Below are 18218 nucleotides of genomic sequence, written 5' to 3' on the forward strand. Positions count from 1 at the left end.
ATTTGGAGGAAGGTGACTCCCTCTCCATGGAGTTCTAATTTCATTTGTCTTTTCTGTTTAGGTGTTTGTTGTTGTTTCTTTAGCGTTTTTCTGCTGTTGGTTGTAGCTTTGGCAGGGTTGTATCGCGCGCAGTTTGGTGTCTCTTGTTGGGTTTGCTTTGCCGTTCTCTAGGTGGCTGGGTGCGGATGTTTTGAGGCTGTTGTTTGTGTGCTTTGGAGTTGTTGTTTGTTGTTTGTTCCTGCTGCAAAGGAGTTGGGCTGGAGGTCGATGGTGGTGGTGAGGGCTCAGATCAATTTTGTTGTTGGTTGATGGGGTCTGCTGGAGTTGTTTGGGAGCTTGGATCAAGGCAGTTTGGTTTTTGGAGGCAGCGAAGCATGGGTTCCTCGAGTTCTGTTAGTGGTTCAGTTGTTTTTTCTAGTGGGGTGGTGGTTTGGGCTTGGGTTTTGTTTTTTTTGTTCTTTGGGTGTTTGGAGTTTGTTGGTCTGGGACCAACACTACTTGGGTACAATGTAGTCTTGGAATTTAAGTAATTTTCATTTTTATTTGCCCTTATCTTTTTAATCTTTGTAATCTTGCGGAAATTAATAAAATTTTCTTTTGCCGAAAAAAAAAACTATGAATAGTTGAATACGCTGCGATGTGAGTGATGTCATGCACATCGCCAGAATCAAATAAGACCCTCATCCTTGTTCGAATATATATCTAACATTCCATCTTCCATGAGGAGTTTTCATTTTAGTTAAAATACGGACTCTCCTTTCTCGATCGAATTTCGATGATTCGAGCCGCTCAATATGTTCAAAATATGATTTTAAGGGTACCCGAGTGAAATTGGCATAAACAATGACCGGAAAAGGCTTCATCCGAATAGTTCCGAACAATTTTTTATTGAACGGTTCAAATAAAAATTGCTCAAATCAAGTCCTTTCCGGTCTTTTTTTTTTTGCCGATTTCACGCGGGTACCCTTAAAATCATGTTCGATTACATTGAGCGGTTCAGATTATCGAAATTCGATCGGAAAATAGGAGAAATGAAGAGGTCTGCATTTTAATTAAAATGAGGATCCCCTCATAGCAGACAAACTGATATATCTAATACTACCCTTTTGTTTACCACCTTTCAAACCCATTTGTGGCTGTTGGCTGCATAGTATTGGTAAATTCATTGCCCGCATGCATAGCAACAAAGTCGACCCTTCTTTTTGCGACATCGTTTAGATGAATGTTTCTGTCAAAAACATTTTATTTTTTATGAAAGTGAGCCTTCTCTCAGACTCCCACTGGCTAGTGTGGTCGTAAAGAAGGTCAAGGCGGTCCTCATCTCTACAAGGGAAAAAAAAAACCTAAATTGCCTCTAAAATTAGCCGTACGTGTTCTTGGTGTTTGCATCATAAATTAAAATTAGGCATGCTACGATTGGTTTGAGTATATGTTGCTACTGGGAATTTGCATTATATATTCTGCTTTGCTAGCCTCTTCCCTAGACTGCAAGTGATCACCAACATCAAAGTTGAAGGTTCTTTATGTATTTATTAAAAAACTCGGTGCGTTACATGTTTTATGCCATATATCTACAGGAGAAAAAAAATACATATAATAGTAGAAATATGGACGTCTTCGCTCGCTCCGCCACACTTTTCGACGGAGGACTCGAGCACATGACCTATGGATACACCAACCTCTCTTCATGAACTCACATATTGCCACCTATACGAGTACCATGCATAATTTGCCGACTCATCTACTATCTTTTTCATCTTTTTCCCAATAAATTACTAAATCCAAAATTAACGGATGTTACAGGAACAGATAGCGGTAGGCGCCGGTCCTGACCTTGTTGATGACGGTGGGCTCCAGATCCACGAAGATGGCGCGAGGTACGTGCTTCCCGGTGTCGGTCTTGCTGAAGAAGGTGTTGAACACGTCGCCGCCGCCGCCCGCCGTCTTGTCACTCAGCATTTTCCCATCAGACTACGAAAAAACAACCAAAAACAAAAAAACACAAATCGGTAAAATCGAAACATAATGGCGTCAAAGACAACGGAAAGTTCGACGAAGTTGAGTTTTTTTTTTACCTGAATGTTGTGTTCGAGGAAGTAGAGCTCCCAGCAGGGTTTTCCGACCTGGATCCCAACCTGTCCGATGTGGATCAAAATCGAAATGCACTCTCTCATTTTCGCTGGACGGTATTGCTGAGAGAGAGAGAGAGAGAGAGAGAGAGGCTCTGCTCCATTTTCGCTGGACGATATTGCAGAGAGAGAGAGAGAGAGAGAGAGGCTCTGCTCCATTTTCGCTGGACGGTATTGCCGAAGAGAGAGAGAGAGAGAGAGAGAGAGAGAGAGAGAGAGAGAGAGAGAGAGAGGCTCTGCTCCATTTTCGCTAGACGGTATTGCTGAGAGAGAAAGAGAGGCTCTGCTCCAGATTTGTGTTTGGTCTAGGGTTTCTATCTGTAAAACAGTTTATACAAGAGGGTATTTTAGACTTGGTTTAATTTCTTTTTTAAAACAGTGGACTAAAGACCTTATCAAACCTAATTAGTGGACTAGAGAGGTTATGAACTTTAGAAGTGGATTAAAGAGGTTACAAACATGCTATAATGAACCCTAGACAAATTATTTATATATAAAACTGTTCTTGGTGTTTCACGCCATTATGCAAGTTTAACCATATGAATCTCTAGTTCTAGATCCACAGAGTTTGCCTGAAACTTAGGAGTTTGCTTCCTCCTAGTTGTATAAGGTCGAAATGTGATTGGCCAAGCTAGTTAACGGTGGAATAAGTCCCACATAGGTTACATAAGATGGCCCGACATTTTGAGTTATCAAAACAATGAATAGTTGATACTGCTATATTAAATACAATATCTTTTATTCGGATATGGTTTGTTGGGATTCAGAACGATTCGACTTGAAATACTACTTGTAGACTGCCTTTGAAACAAATTACTTTATTGGAGATCTAAATCAATGGGATTATTATTATAAATTTGGTTTAAACAAAAGCTTTAAGTGTGATTTTAGTGGCATGCCATGTTCTCAACCAATAATGGAATTAGTTTGTATAGTTTACAGACACTAATGATGGTTTAAATCTAGTGGAAGCTTTCTTTACACGTCCAAAAGAGTAGCAGCTTTTTTTCATGGCTGTAAAACAAAACAAAAAAAAAATATTGGAGCCCCCATTTGATACAGTAGTGTGTGTGTATATATTCATTTTTCACATCAAGTGTACTTTTTTTTAAGTGGAATCCAGCTCTCCCTCAACCCATTAGAGATTTCCTATGCGCGCCTTGAAGTGGGTTTCCCTCTCACCACCTAATCCTAATCCTAAGAAAATTAAACCCCATTAATTTAGAAACCAAATCCAATTAAAAAACTGAGTTCGCAGATATTCCTTTTTCATCTTTTAACGCGGGCTTCTCACGGATCTAAGTGCCCAATAATGTAGTCTTCTTCCCTTCTAGCCAGTTTCTAAGCTAATTAATTGCCCTTGTTTCCTAGCCATTTAGGTGAAATGTCCTAAGGTACTAAAACAGGTAGTATGATATTCTTTTCTAGCTAAGAGCTAAGTGTTAGAAATTGTATCCATCAAATAATTTCTTTACTCATACTATCAAGTAGAAGCAAGTGCTCGATCATAGCTGCTTAAAGTATCCAATAAGGTCATATGATTGTCACATGTTCATGTCCTTATCTAATTACCTTTATAAGACCTCTCTCTCTCTCTCTCTCTCTCTCTCTCTCTCTCTCTCTCTCTCTCTCTCTCTCTCTCTCTCTCTCTCTCTCTCTCTCTCTCATGATATTTTGTCTGTGGCTTAGTTCCTTTTTCTTCGGACACAAGGATGAAGGTCAATAATTAGTGTGGTTGGGGACGGATAAGATGACTCTGGAATATACTACTTATTAGAGCATTCGACTCAATTTTCATAAGCTCTTGCTCGTTATTGCTTGAACAACCCAACTATAATTTGCACAGCAAATGTGCATAGATCACGTTGTGGGGTTCACTTTGGGTTCTACACGAACGACCCAACTCGTTCATTAAATGTAAAACATAATTTTGAGGGCCCACACTAAAAATTAACTCAATCCGATACATATAGGTGCTCGATCCGATTATCTAATTTTTTATTCAGATTTCAATATCCTGAAAAGTTAAATGATTGGATTGAGCACCTATAGCTATCGGATTGAGCTGATTTTTTGCATGGACTATTAAAAAAATGTTCACATTTAATAAATGACTCGAATCATTTATGTGAAAATTGAAGTAGGCCTCACACCGTAATCTGTACACATTGGCTGTGCATTTATTCTTTCTGTTGCTTGACCTAGGCATAACAATTTATGACCAGTCAATGTGGATACAGTACAATGCGGAGCATATTTATTTTTCAAATAAGTCCACCAATTTCTGTTTATTGATTGGCAACATTATCCATTATCTTGTTTTTCAGGTTTTGGGTTTTTTGTGGCCCTTTTGGATATATCCAACTTTTGGTTGGTTTCCCCCTCTCCTGTCCTCGGGTCCTTAGAGACTTATGAATGTTGAGGGCTGGAACTAACTATGGTTTCCGGTCTTTCCTCGTTGTGAAGCCACCTATCTTTGGCTATATTTAGTCTTTGTAACTTTGTCTCAATGATTAATAAAATCTTTCTTTTACTGAGAAAAAAAAACAAACAAACAATGAAGCACCAGTGCATCAAATACTTTAGTTTGTGATGAAGGGAATGCTTCATAAATATTTTAAATACCTCATCCTTTACGTACAAGATATAAACTGAAGCATTTCGATCAAGAAGTAAGTCATTCCCTTGGAAACAAGTTTATTGTCGGTTAAGGGAGGTAGCGTAACTAAGGTAATTTTTGAACACCCAGTTACAAATTATTGGAGCCGCCACTCAAAATATATCATGAAATTATTGATCTATACATATTGCTCTCAATGGCTAGTTTACTTGATAGAAACTGAATCCATTTAATAACTGACTTTGAGATGTTCATTTCATCTTTTTTTAGGTTGGCTTCTCCAAGTACCCAATAATGGAGTCTTCTCTTCTTTTCACAAGCAATCACCTGGTTTCCACCCTTTTAACCTAAGCTTTTAGTAGGTCAGCTACTCTTTTAGAAGGGTTATGTGTTCTGTATTTTTTTTCTAACTCAGATGTCTGGAGTGCACCTCAACAAATCCTAGGGGCTCAATCCCATCGTCCCCTTGTAGGGAGCCAAATTAAAGTCGTAGTAAAGCTCCGTATAAATTAACCCCAAAGAAGTTTAGCACCCGAGGAATTTCAAATTTGAGATCTTTGAAGGGAGCAAACCCTAAAGTCTCAATGCCTTCGTCAACAAGCCAACCCCGTTGGGCTAAGTGTTTAGTTCTCCACGTATTACTGAGATTGTTCACACTACTTAATTAGAAGCAAAGGCTCTTGGATTTTATATATACAAGACACCCCCTACTCTCTCTCTCTCTCTCTCTCTCTCTCTCTCTCTCTCTCTCTCTCTCTCTCTCTCTCTCTCTCGTGTGTGAGTGATCATGATCAATAATTAATGTGGATAATGTTTGAATAAATGAGACCGAAACATGATAATGTGAGCATGTGACCTCAATGTCAATTTCCATAAGTTGCATGAAAAGGATAAATAAAAGGTTATGATTTGACCATTCAAGGTGATACAGTACAGTATGGATCTTTGATTGGCAACAATGGCTATCTCATATTTTAGCAAGATATATAAAGATGAAGCACTTTTATTATGAACAAGTTATTCAGTTGGAAACGAACTGAAAGTCTGAACCCATCTATTATACACTATTATTTTTATTTATAATAATGAAAAAAATAGATCAAAAAAGAAAAGAAAACTTCCTCATTAGAAATCTTAAAATGAGAAGAAAAAAAAAAAAAAAACTCGATGTTGAACTCATCAAAAACTCTTTTGTTTTCAGCCATCATCATGGAGACAATCGTCTCACCACCACCACGTAACCAAACCATCTCACAAGAGGAGATCATCAGAAAACCTTCATGGAGATCGAGGAAGAGTTCCGTAATCTATTATTATTGATTCTGGCATTACTCTCAATGACCAATTAATCTAAGGAAATGCTGCATTGAATTTTTTCTAATAAGAAGTGTAGCATCAAGTTGCATATATTAACTAAGAGTTTTAGTACTAAGGGCTCGTTTGGATGCCACACTATGAAAGGGTATTGTCCAATCCCCCCTTCTAATCTGTGGGGCCGGTTCTATATATGGCGTGGTTTGAGAAGACAAAAACCGGGGGATTTGATAATACCCCCTCCTCCATAACCCCGCCTAATACCCCCTGAGGGGAGTTTACATATGGCTAAGGTTTGAGCTGGCATTGTGAAATCCCCCCTCCTAATACCCCCCTTTCTTCCATTTCAACTACAAAACAATTTTATCCCTCCATTTTATCCATCATCCAAACCAAATATTATTTAATCCCCTGTCACATCAACGTGAGTCCACCTTTCTTACATAATACTCCTACTATCCAATCTCCCCTTCTTACATAATACCTCCAAATCTAATCCCGCATTCAATCGAGTAAGGTGATAGGTTTGAACTTCCAACATTTTCTTGTTATCTTAATTTGATCAATAAGAAACCTTAAAACTTTTGTTATACCTTAACACAGGCAAGATATATTTAATTATTGCTTGAATCCTGTGAATCTTGCTGTTTTTGACTCTCCCAGGTATCTTTACAACTATTAAGATGCTTTCGATAATTGAGTTCTCAAGAGGAAGTAAGACTGAGACACTAAGTTCAAGAATTCATATATATTGTGTTGGAATGCCTAAAGTTGAATAACTTATTCCTGTTTGAGCACATGTTTGAATAGGTTTGTGTTTCCAAGACGGTGCACCATAACAATGTTTGGAAATGATAGGAGGTTTTTCAAGATTTTGAATATCGTACAGACTAAAGTATGGATTTTTCTACATGTACGGTACATACTGTTCTCTGTGAGATACTGAATACCTTTTCGAATTTATCATTATTAAGAGTTATTTTCTCTCGCATCGAAAAATTAGCATAATGTATACATTTATCTAAAAGAAACATACGTTTGAAAAATTGTTTGGTACCTATAGGTATCTGTAGGTATGCATGGGTAGGGCCGCAAGCGAACCAAGATGCTCCCTAGCAGTTTGAGGCGAGGCTCATTAAGGCGAGGCATGGGTCTACTCGTTTAATAATCGAGCCAAGCTCGAGTCTTAGACTCATGTGGTATATGAGCAGAGCTTAACACTCTAAAGCTTAGCTGAAGCTGAAAAAGCTCAGCTTATTTATTGTAGACACTCCATTCTGGACTGTCCAGATAACATTACTTGTCGATCTATTATTTCCCCAATGATGATTATAGTCGAAAACAGTCTGAGGATGATGGTGTGTTTGAGCTTTGAGCGTCCCAAACCCCTTTCAAACCCTTCAAACCAGAGCCAAAAAGCCCCAGCAAAACCCAACTGGCTTACGCCAGCATCTTGATGACGTACGCCAGTCATCTGCCACGTGTCGGTCATCGACCGTTGACTCAGCTTTTACTGGCGCACGCCAGTACATATGTAGCGCACGCCAGTCAATTCCAGTCAAATCAACTTTATTCAGCCACATGGACGAAACTTTGGTGGCCACCCTGACGTCGGCCACAGTATCTCTGATGATTACTCTTAGCAGAGGCGTTCCCTCTCTCTCCTACACCCCCCATCAAGGCAAGTCCCATGCATTTAATGCATGGGAGGCTCCCTTTTTGACCCAAGCCAGCCAAACATGCCCTAGATCAAACTGATCTCAGTCTCTCTATCCTCTATAAATACCTCCCTTGCATTCATTTGCAAGGGGTTAGATACATTAAGAAGAAAAAAAAAAGCCTTCTTCTCCTCTCTTCTTGCTCCTTATCTCTCTTCCCCCATTGAAAGAGAAAGGAAAGCAACCTACTTCCATACACCCTACTGATATACAGTCACCATCTAAGCCTCCATCTCCAAGCCTTAAGCTCAATACCACCTTCAAACCTCAACACAAAGAGGTATACCACCTTTATGTTCCTTTCTGTTTCCAACTCCTGAGGGGGACCAGTAAGGTCCAGGCTGGTAAGTGATACTAGTCCTGGCCTTAACTTGGTAAAATACAACAATCGTATGAGACGAGACGTGGCGCGCGCCAGTACCCCTGTGCCGTACGCCAGTTATGGCAGTGCGAGCACTACTGGCGTGGGGATCATGGATCGTCATTTCTGTTATCTTACCTTCCTGTCAATCACCCTTGCATGCTAATAGTCAGTTTACTGCTTTCTGTATATTCGGAGTCGCTTAGATGTTGTTGTTTTTGCTTATCTTTTATCTGCTCAAAAGGCCTATGGGATCCTTCTGGTCATGTTCCAGAGCCCAGATGATGCAAAGCCAAGCACTGGATTAGGGTCAAACGTGCGTACGGCATTCCATGACTGGCGTACGGCAGTTGATCTTAGGATTCAGTGGCTGGCCCTTGCATCTTAGCTTAATCTTGGCCTCTTTTATGTCCCCACTCTGTTTAGGGGGTTTCCTGTCTATTTTTATGGCTTCAAGCCATTTCACCTGTCTGTAAATATATGTACTCTGCTCTATTAAACTGTTTGGTTTGTCCTGGGTGTGCGCTGGTCCTTTTCCAGAGCCCAGAGGATTTCAAACAAGGACTGTGAAACCTAATGAGTAGAGTACGCCAGTCTAGTCGTGGCGTGCGCAGGTCCTACCTGCGTGCACTGGTTCGATCAGTGCACGCTGATACGGAGCCTGTTCACGACCCTCCGGGGCAGCGTACTCCAATCTATTCGGGTTGCTCAGTGCTTGTTCTCAATCTATATTTATCATTGCAAGCAAATCATCCATAAAGCATTTTGTAACATAACTGCAAGTTGTTACAGTTTTAATTCCCGTTAACTGCTCCCCCGCCCTGACTGGCTAAAAATGATCAAAAGAGAGAAAAATGCAAAACGTTTTGTGCAATGTCCGAGTAGAGACCGATCTCCGGATTGGGCGAAAGAGGTGCCATAAAACCCTTCCCCTCTCGTAACCTGGCTCCCGAACCTCAGATATCGAAGGTGACAACGGTCCAATCTACAAGCCTTTTTCAAAATCAAAACAAACGTGGCAAACGTTCTCGAGTTCGGTTCCTTGGGTGCTTTCACCGCTAAAACCCGAGTGGCGACTCTGAATCGAAGCGTTTCGCCGCGCTTTCCGAAAAAGGGCCGCGCCCAATTTTTGTAAACGAGAATTTCCGGGGCGCGTGCCCACATTTATACAGGCTCGGCTCATCTAGTAAATAAACTAGGCTTGGCTCGAGCTTGAGTTTCCGGCTCGCTCAGCAAACAAGTCGAGCTCAAACACTAGAATGCTCAGGTCGTTTGCAGCCCTAGGCATGGGTTGGTATTAGCCGGAAACAGCCGGTATTTGAGTAAAAAAAAAAATTTGTAGTTCTAAGATACCAAATTTACTCAAACGCGGAGCGTACCTGTCGATACGCGCAGTATGTGATCAAATCCTTTTCTGGCCGACATAGTGTCTCATCCAGTCTTATGTGAGTTGGATAGTTTTGGGACTGGCTCGAAATTTATCCAAACAGGATCCAATGAAAATGAAGGACTTGGGCTAGAGCTCGACGAGATGAAATTCTTATGTACGGTATACTTCTCTCGGATGGGAGTCTTGCCTATATCTTTATAAGTTAGGAAATACTATTTGTTAGATGGAAGCTCTTAAAACTAATCGATATATAATTTCTCATGGTATTGGTAAGTTAACTTGTAGGAGTAGTAATTTGTTTAAGAAAGTTTGGTTATTCATCAAATACAGTACTACTAGTATATTTTAGGTCCAACTAGCTTCATGGTTTCAGGGGAAACAGGGTGCGTGCGTGCTGTGACCAAGGGGCCAGTACCTGTCCATTTGAAACATTATTAAAATTGAGTTTTGGGGTTTTCTACCTTGTGTTTTTGTTGCTGAGACATCATTTACTTTCGTTGCTTTTGGACTGAGAAAAAAAATATGCTTTGGTTTTGATTATGATCTTTTGTACAATTCGTAACTTTTTAGCAATACTGATTTTTCTTTTGTCGTTTTGTGTGTTTTGTTCATCTTTTTTGGATTAATCATTCTCACCTCGACGAAAGGTGTCTAAAAAGTAAAAAATACTAACGTTAAGCAAAAAAAAGTTCACTAAAGACGAAATAAGTATCAAACAGCTGTCTTATTTGTTCAAAGTGCCGTCTTATTTGAATTTTTTCAACATCGGTTCATATTTTTATACTTTTCAATTCATCTTGTCAAGACAAACGATTAACCCTAAAAATTACGACGAAAAATTAAACAAAAAAGTTACAAAATAAAAATAAAAATTATCGACATAAGTTTCAGACCTATAGCATGGTAAACATATGTAGTTTCTTCTCTGGTACGCTCTATTTTGCTTCATAGCCTTAATAATAGCATGGTAAACATATGTAGTTTCTTCTCTGGTACGCTCTATTTTGCTCCAAAGCCTTAATAGTAGTAATACACAGATGCAGATGCAGAGAAAGCCTTTGTAAAGAATACTCCTTAATTAGTCAATTTTTCCCTGACACTAGTACGATATTTTTTATTTTTTCCATCCATCAATTGTAATCTGAACAGTAAAATTACATTATAGTCACCCACCCCGCTGCCAAATCTTTGAGGGGTCGAGTAGAGTTTCACTGGGAATAGCCCAGGGGGGAAAAAAACTAGGGATGGGGAATTAGCTAGTTTCTTTAATTTGTCCTCTACACTACACCAACTACTGCGCCAATAGCAGAGACTGTTTCCATTCCACCAAATGTCGCAGAAAGTCCATAACCTACAAGATTATAATAATAAAGTAATAATAAATCAGCAATCTTCTTTCTGCTGTACAAAAATATAAAGATGGAAACAAACAAATAAACAAGAGGGGAATCGAATTAATAATTAGGAAATTGAATTCTACACTCCCTTTTTTGACATCTACACTCCTTTTTTTGTTTTCTAGCAAAAAAATTACACACACTTTCAACACTAAAATCCAAAAAAATGAGTGTAGATGTCAAAAATGGGAGTGTAGAATAATTAATGTCGATCGGTAATTAGGAATTGCATGGTTAAACTGTACTTGCCTCGGAAGGTTCTTGCAAAGAATAGGAGGCATTAGTTTCCTTTGGAACTTTGGACACCAGAATCCCAAACCCTTGTCCTCTATCGCGCAACACCTATAGTTATTAATTATTATGCAAACTAATTACTCAAAAATGCATTCTTGAAAGGAACAAATTTCCAAAAGGAGCTGAGCGTAAAAACAAAATTAATCAAGTTTCTCAAAGGAAAATAAACTGAAAAAAGAACAAGTACCTTGAATGCATCCTCATCCGTACGATCATCTCCGATATATATCGGAAAAACTTCATTAGAATTCGTGTAACCTAGTAATGCACGAAAAACAAGTGGAAAATAATAAGACCATGGTACTCATAGTAAAATGGTTTTGAAGTTTAAGGGGAGGGAGGTAGCGAGGGAGGGAGGGAGGTGTACGTATGCAGAGAGAGAGAGAGAGAGAGAGAGAGAGAGTACTCACCAAGTGACTCCAACAAGAATTCAAGGGCCTTTCCCTTGTCCCATTTGATAGTTGGACGGATTTCTAAAACCTGTTTCAAAATGATAAAGTAATTATCACAATTTTTAATCCTAATAATTATGGATATTATTTGAAAATGATAGTACTAGAATGTTTTCGTTGAACAATCATTAGGATGAAATGATTAATAACAAATTACTACAGTAATTAGCACTGTCACCGTCGCCCTAAAATTATGAAGAAATTAATGACATATTGTACCAATATTGCACCTTTCTTCCTGGAGTCAACCTAAGCTTTGGGTACTCGTTCAGCACTGATTTTACTTGCTCTGCTAATGCACTCCAACTCTGAAATAAAGACAAAATTCAAAAAATCAGATTTTCGGTGAACTGAAAAAATAAAGAAAAGGCAATCCAAAAAAGTAGAAAGGAAGTACTATTTTGGTGGTGGACCTTTTCATCAACACATCGGTAGTGTACAGATACACAGAACTTGTTGTTTTCCACCATTGCCCCCGGGGTGGATTTTGTTTTCTCCAACAATGCTTTATAAACCTGGGAAAAAAACAACAAGAACATCAACATCCATGCTTTGTAATACACATATTGTGTGTTTATAGCTAGAGTGCATGGTCCACTATTAAGAGAGAGAGAGAGAGAGAGAGAGAGAGAGAGAGAGAGAGAGACCTCATCAATCATGGGCAAAAATTCTCTGGCAGGCTGAAACAAAACTGCATGATTGCCCTGAATCAACCTCCAAAAAGTTAATAATAAAATGAAACAACATTACAAAATACAGGACTCTAAATTTAGGAAAAATCAAGATATAATAATAAGTACTACAAAAGATAAATACTATGAGTAGTCTTAGTTTAAATTAATATATAAATCAATATGAAAGCACACTCACTTTTCTGTGCTTGCTTCCATTTGCTGGTCCCCTGATGTCCATGCCATGACTACCAGCATAGTAAAGCTGTGATAACCTTACAAAGTTATAAACCTGCAAAATTGCAAATCATACATTAACTATAATATACAAACCCACACACGCATGCATAGGAAGTGATTTTCACACTCTCATTATGCCATCTGCATTTTCTATTCATTTGAATTTATCATGTTATAACCTTTCTATTGGTTCACTTGTTCACACTGTCATAACAATTGGTGTTTATTTTTTATGTATATAAAATGAAATACGGTTGCAAAAAAGAGATCGTAATCAATTATATATGCGTGAGTATATAAATATACTACTCCATATAGTTCCAAATATCTGGTGTTTAATTGTAAATGTACCTTGGCTCTGCACCTCCCAGTAACAATGGCAGTAGGGAAGTACTTTGCAACGTCCCTCACAGCCTCTCTCATCTGATTTATAAAATTCATCGATTAGAATTCTTCCACAAAGAAAGTAAGAGGGTTTTTTTTGGTTAAAAGATTCAAGTATTTGGTCAACTTACACGCATATCAATTAGTAACAAAAAAAAGTTGAACCAATGAGAAAAACTATCAAACAAACCTCGTTGGTCATGAAAGCTCGATCGGGATCTTCGACAATCGGTGAGAGAGTACCGTCATAATCCAGAAACATCACTATTTGCTTCCCATTTGAAGCTCTTATAATCTGCTCGAACATCCCTAAAGCAGAGGGATAGCGACTCTGCTTCCACACAAAAATCAAAGGCAAAAGGTTTAGACATAGAAAATCATGAACACAAAATGCAATATAGACAGTCTTAATAAACTCCTTCCACCTCAAAATTTTACTCCACCATCACAATCGTATAAATTTTGATCGAAAAACAAAGTGATTTTTGTGTTTAATTTTTTTGAATTATTTTTACACCGAATTACTTAAATATCTCAATCAGTTTTTAAAATTTGTGTCAAAGAATTAGAAAAAATTACACACGTAAGTACTTTCTTACCCAAAAATTATCCTGTTTTTTTTTGGTAGACTATAATTTGAGACGGATGGGGAAACCATATAACACGGTGTTTTGAAATCTCATCAATGTCACTGTTACATTATTCTTGTGGAGTTTTGCGCGTCAAATTTCATGTTAGGAATAATTTTTCAGAAAAAATAATGAGAATTAACTATTAAGGACACGTACCATCCAAGAGTTTCTGATATGGTCTTGATCAGATTGAGAAAATGGACTGGAGGGTTTTCGAGTTGGCGAAGAGTCTCTCATTGAATCAACCCAATTACCACCCATTATTCTGGCCCCACCAACACCAGTTTCAAGCTTCATCGACGGCTTCTTTCTCGAAATGGTTATGTACCTGGCCGCAGCAGCCGGAGGAGGCTTGGGAACCACCGCGGTGAACAGAGACGAGCTCTTCGCGGGCCCGGTTATGGTCATGCCAATGCCCGATTTGGCATCCGAAACCACCACATTCTGATTAGTCATTTTTTTCAGAGAGAGAGAGAGAGAGAGAGAGAGAGATTGGAGGTAGAAAACAGGGGAGAAAAACAGAGGGTGTTTTTTTGGAGTGAAAATGTGTGCTCTTATGTTTATGAGAAAGCCAACACCAGAGAGAGAGAGAGAGAGAGAGAGAGAGAGAGAAAAGACGAGGTGGAGGAGGGACACATAAGGGTAGGGGAGAGTAGTCAATTTATAAGTAAGTTGATGCCACCAAACGACGAACCATCCCTAATTTCTTCCGGCGCTATTTTACCCTTTTTGCCGCGATGCTCTTTCTTGGATTTATATACTGGTTTTTGCTTTTCTTTTTTAGTCTTGTAAAATCTCCGCCTAGTAGGCATACGATAATATGCAAAGGGTAGTGATAATCAAAGATGGGATCAAGGGAGTCTAGTAGCGTCGACCGCCACGATAAGAATTTTAAAAAATGCAATTATTACATGTAAAAAAAAAAATTATGCCTAACTTATATAGTCTCGCCACCACTAGATTTTTTTAGTATATATTTCGCCACTGCTAGGGTAAAATCCGGGTTCCGTCATTGGTGATAATGTCAAAATTTCAACGCATAAAAGTCTTGTACACTATACATGGTACAAACCTTTTATGAACTAAAATTTTAGCACCAACAAAAATAGTTTTAATATTATCATTTCTTTATGCAAATAATGTCAAACAAATTTAGATATAATTTAATCTCACGAATATTAATAGATTTTCACAGATATTAACACATTTTTCCTAGATATTGATTCATCTTTTACATATTATTCTTCGCCCCTAGTGTTGAGGGTTTCCATTTTCCTTCTTTTTTTTCCATAACCAAAAGTGGATACATGAACGACGAGTTCTACTATAAGGTGCTGGATTTAAATTTGCGAATTTTAGAAATTTGCACTAATGACCATACTATTTCACTGTATTTATGTCCTTTATCATTGTAAGTTGCTTAGGAGACAAGGAGAGTGATCAAGAACAATTTTTTAGGAGAGATTTTCCAAAAATTTTTTTTTTTTTTTTTTGCTCTGTCATGCATGCACGTGTTATTATTTTTCGGAATTAAATTTAATCATAAAAAAAAGCAAGAAAATGAATGAATAGCGTATGTAACGGCTGTTTGGATTTGGTATTTGTGTCTATTTGACCTATTGAGTTAGTCATCATTCAGTGGGTAAGTACTTCCATCAGTCAGGAAGGTTCAAGACGATTTGAGGATTAAAGCGACACTTTAAAAGAAACGCTAGACTGAAACTATTATATTTATACATCAAGCGGGTTACATTCACATCCGCCTAGCCACACCCCTCTTCCGTATGTGTTGCTAGTTCGCATCACAAGATGAGGCCGACACATGTGTGAGAAGGGTACTATTATGGTTGGTGGGTGTGTGTACCTAACATCTTTCGATATACATTATAATTAGTTCTCTGTATATACTTTAGATTCGAATAAATGATCACCATATTTAAGGACTATAAACCCTCTACCTGATTGGAGAATTGCTTTATCCAAAAAAGGTTTCAAGTACTGGTCATTACATTAATTTAGGACTCAGAAATAGTACATTTTAGTTAGGTTTGTTAATGATATCTTTTGTCCCGTGTGAGTTTTTGTCCATGAAACACTTCCATATAGCAACATATGTAGTACTAGAAAGGGAGTTGCCCAAGGACATTTCGAGAAATCCTTAGCTGGCCGGCATAATACGCATTGATCAAATAATTGGTGGTGCAAGTACATGCATAAATTCAGTTTAAAAGATAGATATAGTGAAACGGAAAGGGAGCCCTAGGAATTTGTTTTCAACCTAGACCAACGCTGTACATTGGAAAACCTGTACTAGGATCTATTCCTACCGTCCACGCATACAACTATTGGTACTTTCAGTGGATTTGTGTCAATGTCTAGATCAAATAAATCTGATTTACACCATTCAAAAAATCTCATCTAAAACTTGTAGATGGTGTCAGTTGGGAAAAATTAAAATACTTGTAGTTGGTGTTAAAATTTTGTGACAATTATTCAAAATATAAATTAGCGTTATTTATGTGAACATTGGCACAAATTAATTCTCAAAAAAGACAAAAAAAAAATAATAATAATTAGGGAAGGAGGAAGTACATAAAGTAATGTTGTGCAACTAAGGGCCGTGATTCTTGTCTTACGATTTCCCCTCTCTTAAATACAATTTTTAAAAATTTTGAGCAGTATTTAACATGCATATAATCTTGTATACCATAATATATTGGGTTATGGTATTAATAAGGGTCGGGGTGGCCCGGACACTCATATCCTTGATCGAGGCTGCTTTGATATGTCCCTGATTACAAACGTACCATTGCAAAACTATATATACATTAGTATTTAGGCGCGCATATGTTATTAACACTACGCTTTACCACTGCAAAACTATTAGGCATGTTATTAATTAATTATGAACGCTACGCTATGCTTTCTCGAGAATCGAGATCGATCGGTTATGTACTACGACCAACAATGCATTATTATGTGATTCTAAAATGGATTATTTAAACTAAACAGTACTACCACTACTACTACTCCAAGTAGTATTTAATTAATTAATTAACTAGTACTTAGTACTACTTGACAACATACAATGAATTAAATGCATGTAGTACTACTACTCCACTACTGCTAATTCTCTCTTGGTACTTGATTAATTAATTGCGTACAACAGATAGAATATCGGCCCGCGGAAAACATTTCTAAAACAAGCAGCGCTCTAAACCTAACCAGATCAATTGCATGAAAACCAGCAGCTGCCTGTTCTGTCTTGTAGGAGTAGTACTACTAATTTCAGAATCAAACCTGCACATTGGATTCTAAGACAATAAAGCGTACGTCCTCACACACCAACTTGTTTCCTTTCTCATGTCCTTTTAGTAAGCCAACCAAATTTTATATATGAGACAAACTTATTCACGGCAGAATTATTTACGGTTTCGCGTAGTATCATCCGTCCATTTACGCAATTAATAGTTGAGATGTGTTTTCAATTTATAATTAATTCTTACCGGTCAACATTGGTTTTCAATCTGGACCGTCCAAAATACTTTTAGACGCGCGCGATTGAGCGCCGTAAATACTATTTACGGCAACAACTGTAAATAAGTTTTTCTAATTTTATATTTGTTTTTGGCTCTTTATACTTTTCGTGATAGTGCATTCTCGAAGGTTATATAATCAAATCAAACAAATATTAATTGTACAGTAGTTTTGTAATTTACCATCTACAAATACTTTAGGTTATATCTCAATTTGAAAAACCCTACATCGCCTACATAGATAGATTTACTTGATTTGAACCTCTTCTAACAATCAACCCAGCAATCAAAAACTTAACCAATCACACGAACGAAAAGAATTCAAATAATGAACGAGTTGTGCTAACTGCACAAATTCTGTGCACAACTCACGGAGTGGGGTTCACTAGGGCTTGTTTGTTTTGGGTTTTGAAGGAGGTTTGTGTAAAGAAAGAGAGATAGAGAAAATGTATTAGAAACTGTGCGCAGGAGGTTTAAAGCCCCCAAACGAACAAGTTATGGGTCCCACACAAATAATCTGAGCCGTTCATTGTCTTGAAGGCCTTCGCAAAAAATTAGCTCAATCAGATAACTATAGATGCTTGATCCAATCGCATTCTAATTACAGGATCTTGAAATCTGCATAAAAGGTTCGATGATTGGAATCTTACCAAATAATTTGAATCCTCACAATCCAAACTAAAATATGCTTGCCAAATCCATGTTTACTTCACTGAAAGTTCAATTGTTGCCTTGAATTCACAAACCTTATGTATGCGTGTCCAACAAATCCGCTGAAGGACTTTAACTTGCATAAGAATCCACCTAGGACTTTTCTAGTATAAGTTGAAAAAGATATTGAAATTTCTTGGGGATGTCTTGTACGCTCAATGATCCATAATCTCATTCGCACTCCAAGATTCAAACCAAAGAACACTCTCGGATGTTTCTCCACTCAAAACGCGCTTCAGGCTGCTGTTTTTTTTTTTTTTTTTTTATTTTGAAGGCGAAAAATTTATTAATCTTTGGAAACAAATTACAAAGATTAAAAGGAACCTAGACAGCTTCAAGCTGGAGCAAGAGAAAACCCACAAGGAGAAA

At 37.9% G+C, this 18218-nt stretch overlaps 2 protein-coding genes across 2 annotated transcripts; both read right to left on the reverse strand.

Moving 5' to 3' along the window:
• Positions 1–1645: 1645 nt before the first annotated feature.
• Positions 1646–2174, reverse strand: LOC131329195 (tubulin alpha-2 chain-like). The gene is made up of 2 exons (XM_058362269.1): positions 2076–2174; positions 1646–1971 (listed from the first exon to the last, which is right to left on the reverse strand). Exons 1-2 carry the CDS (start codon positions 2172–2174, stop codon positions 1798–1800), a joined length of 273 nt encoding a protein of 90 aa, XP_058218252.1. The 3' UTR covers positions 1646–1797.
• Positions 2175–10623: 8449 nt separating this feature from the next.
• Positions 10624–14231, reverse strand: LOC131329196 (probable trehalose-phosphate phosphatase D). The gene is made up of 11 exons (XM_058362270.1): positions 13759–14231; positions 13161–13301; positions 12938–13009; positions 12546–12638; positions 12323–12379; positions 12089–12190; positions 11906–11983; positions 11634–11703; positions 11411–11481; positions 11179–11271; positions 10624–10883 (listed from the first exon to the last, which is right to left on the reverse strand). The coding sequence occupies exons 1-11, from the start codon at positions 14056–14058 to the stop codon at positions 10824–10826; spliced, it is 1137 nt and encodes a 378-aa protein (XP_058218253.1). The 5' UTR covers positions 14059–14231; the 3' UTR covers positions 10624–10823.
• Between the last annotated feature and the right edge of the window lie 3987 nt (positions 14232–18218).

The sequence above is a fragment of the Rhododendron vialii genome, chromosome 6a (genome assembly GCF_030253575.1).
Source record: "Rhododendron vialii isolate Sample 1 chromosome 6a, ASM3025357v1".
NCBI classification, from domain to species: Eukaryota; Viridiplantae; Streptophyta; class Magnoliopsida; order Ericales; family Ericaceae; genus Rhododendron; species Rhododendron vialii.

Bases quoted from the DNA above. Each gene is read 5' to 3' on its own strand.
- LOC131329195 (XM_058362269.1), bottom strand. From the start codon at position 2,174: ATGAGAGAGTGCATTTCGATTTTGATCCACATCGGACAGGTTGGGATC. The intron at 1,972-2,075 runs GTAAAAAAAAAA...GTTTTTTCGTAG, and splicing joins TCCTCGAACACAACATTCAG to TCTGATGGGAAAATGCTGAG.
- LOC131329196 (XM_058362270.1), bottom strand. From the start codon at position 14,058: ATGACTAATCAGAATGTGGTGGTTTCGGATGCCAAATCGGGCATTGGC. The intron at 11,984-12,088 runs GTCCACCACCAA...TCTTTATTTCAG, and splicing joins ACCGATGTGTTGATGAAAAG to AGTTGGAGTGCATTAGCAGA. The intron at 11,482-11,633 runs GTGAGTACTCTC...GTGCATTACTAG, and splicing joins ATTCTTGTTGGAGTCACTTG to GTTACACGAATTCTAATGAA.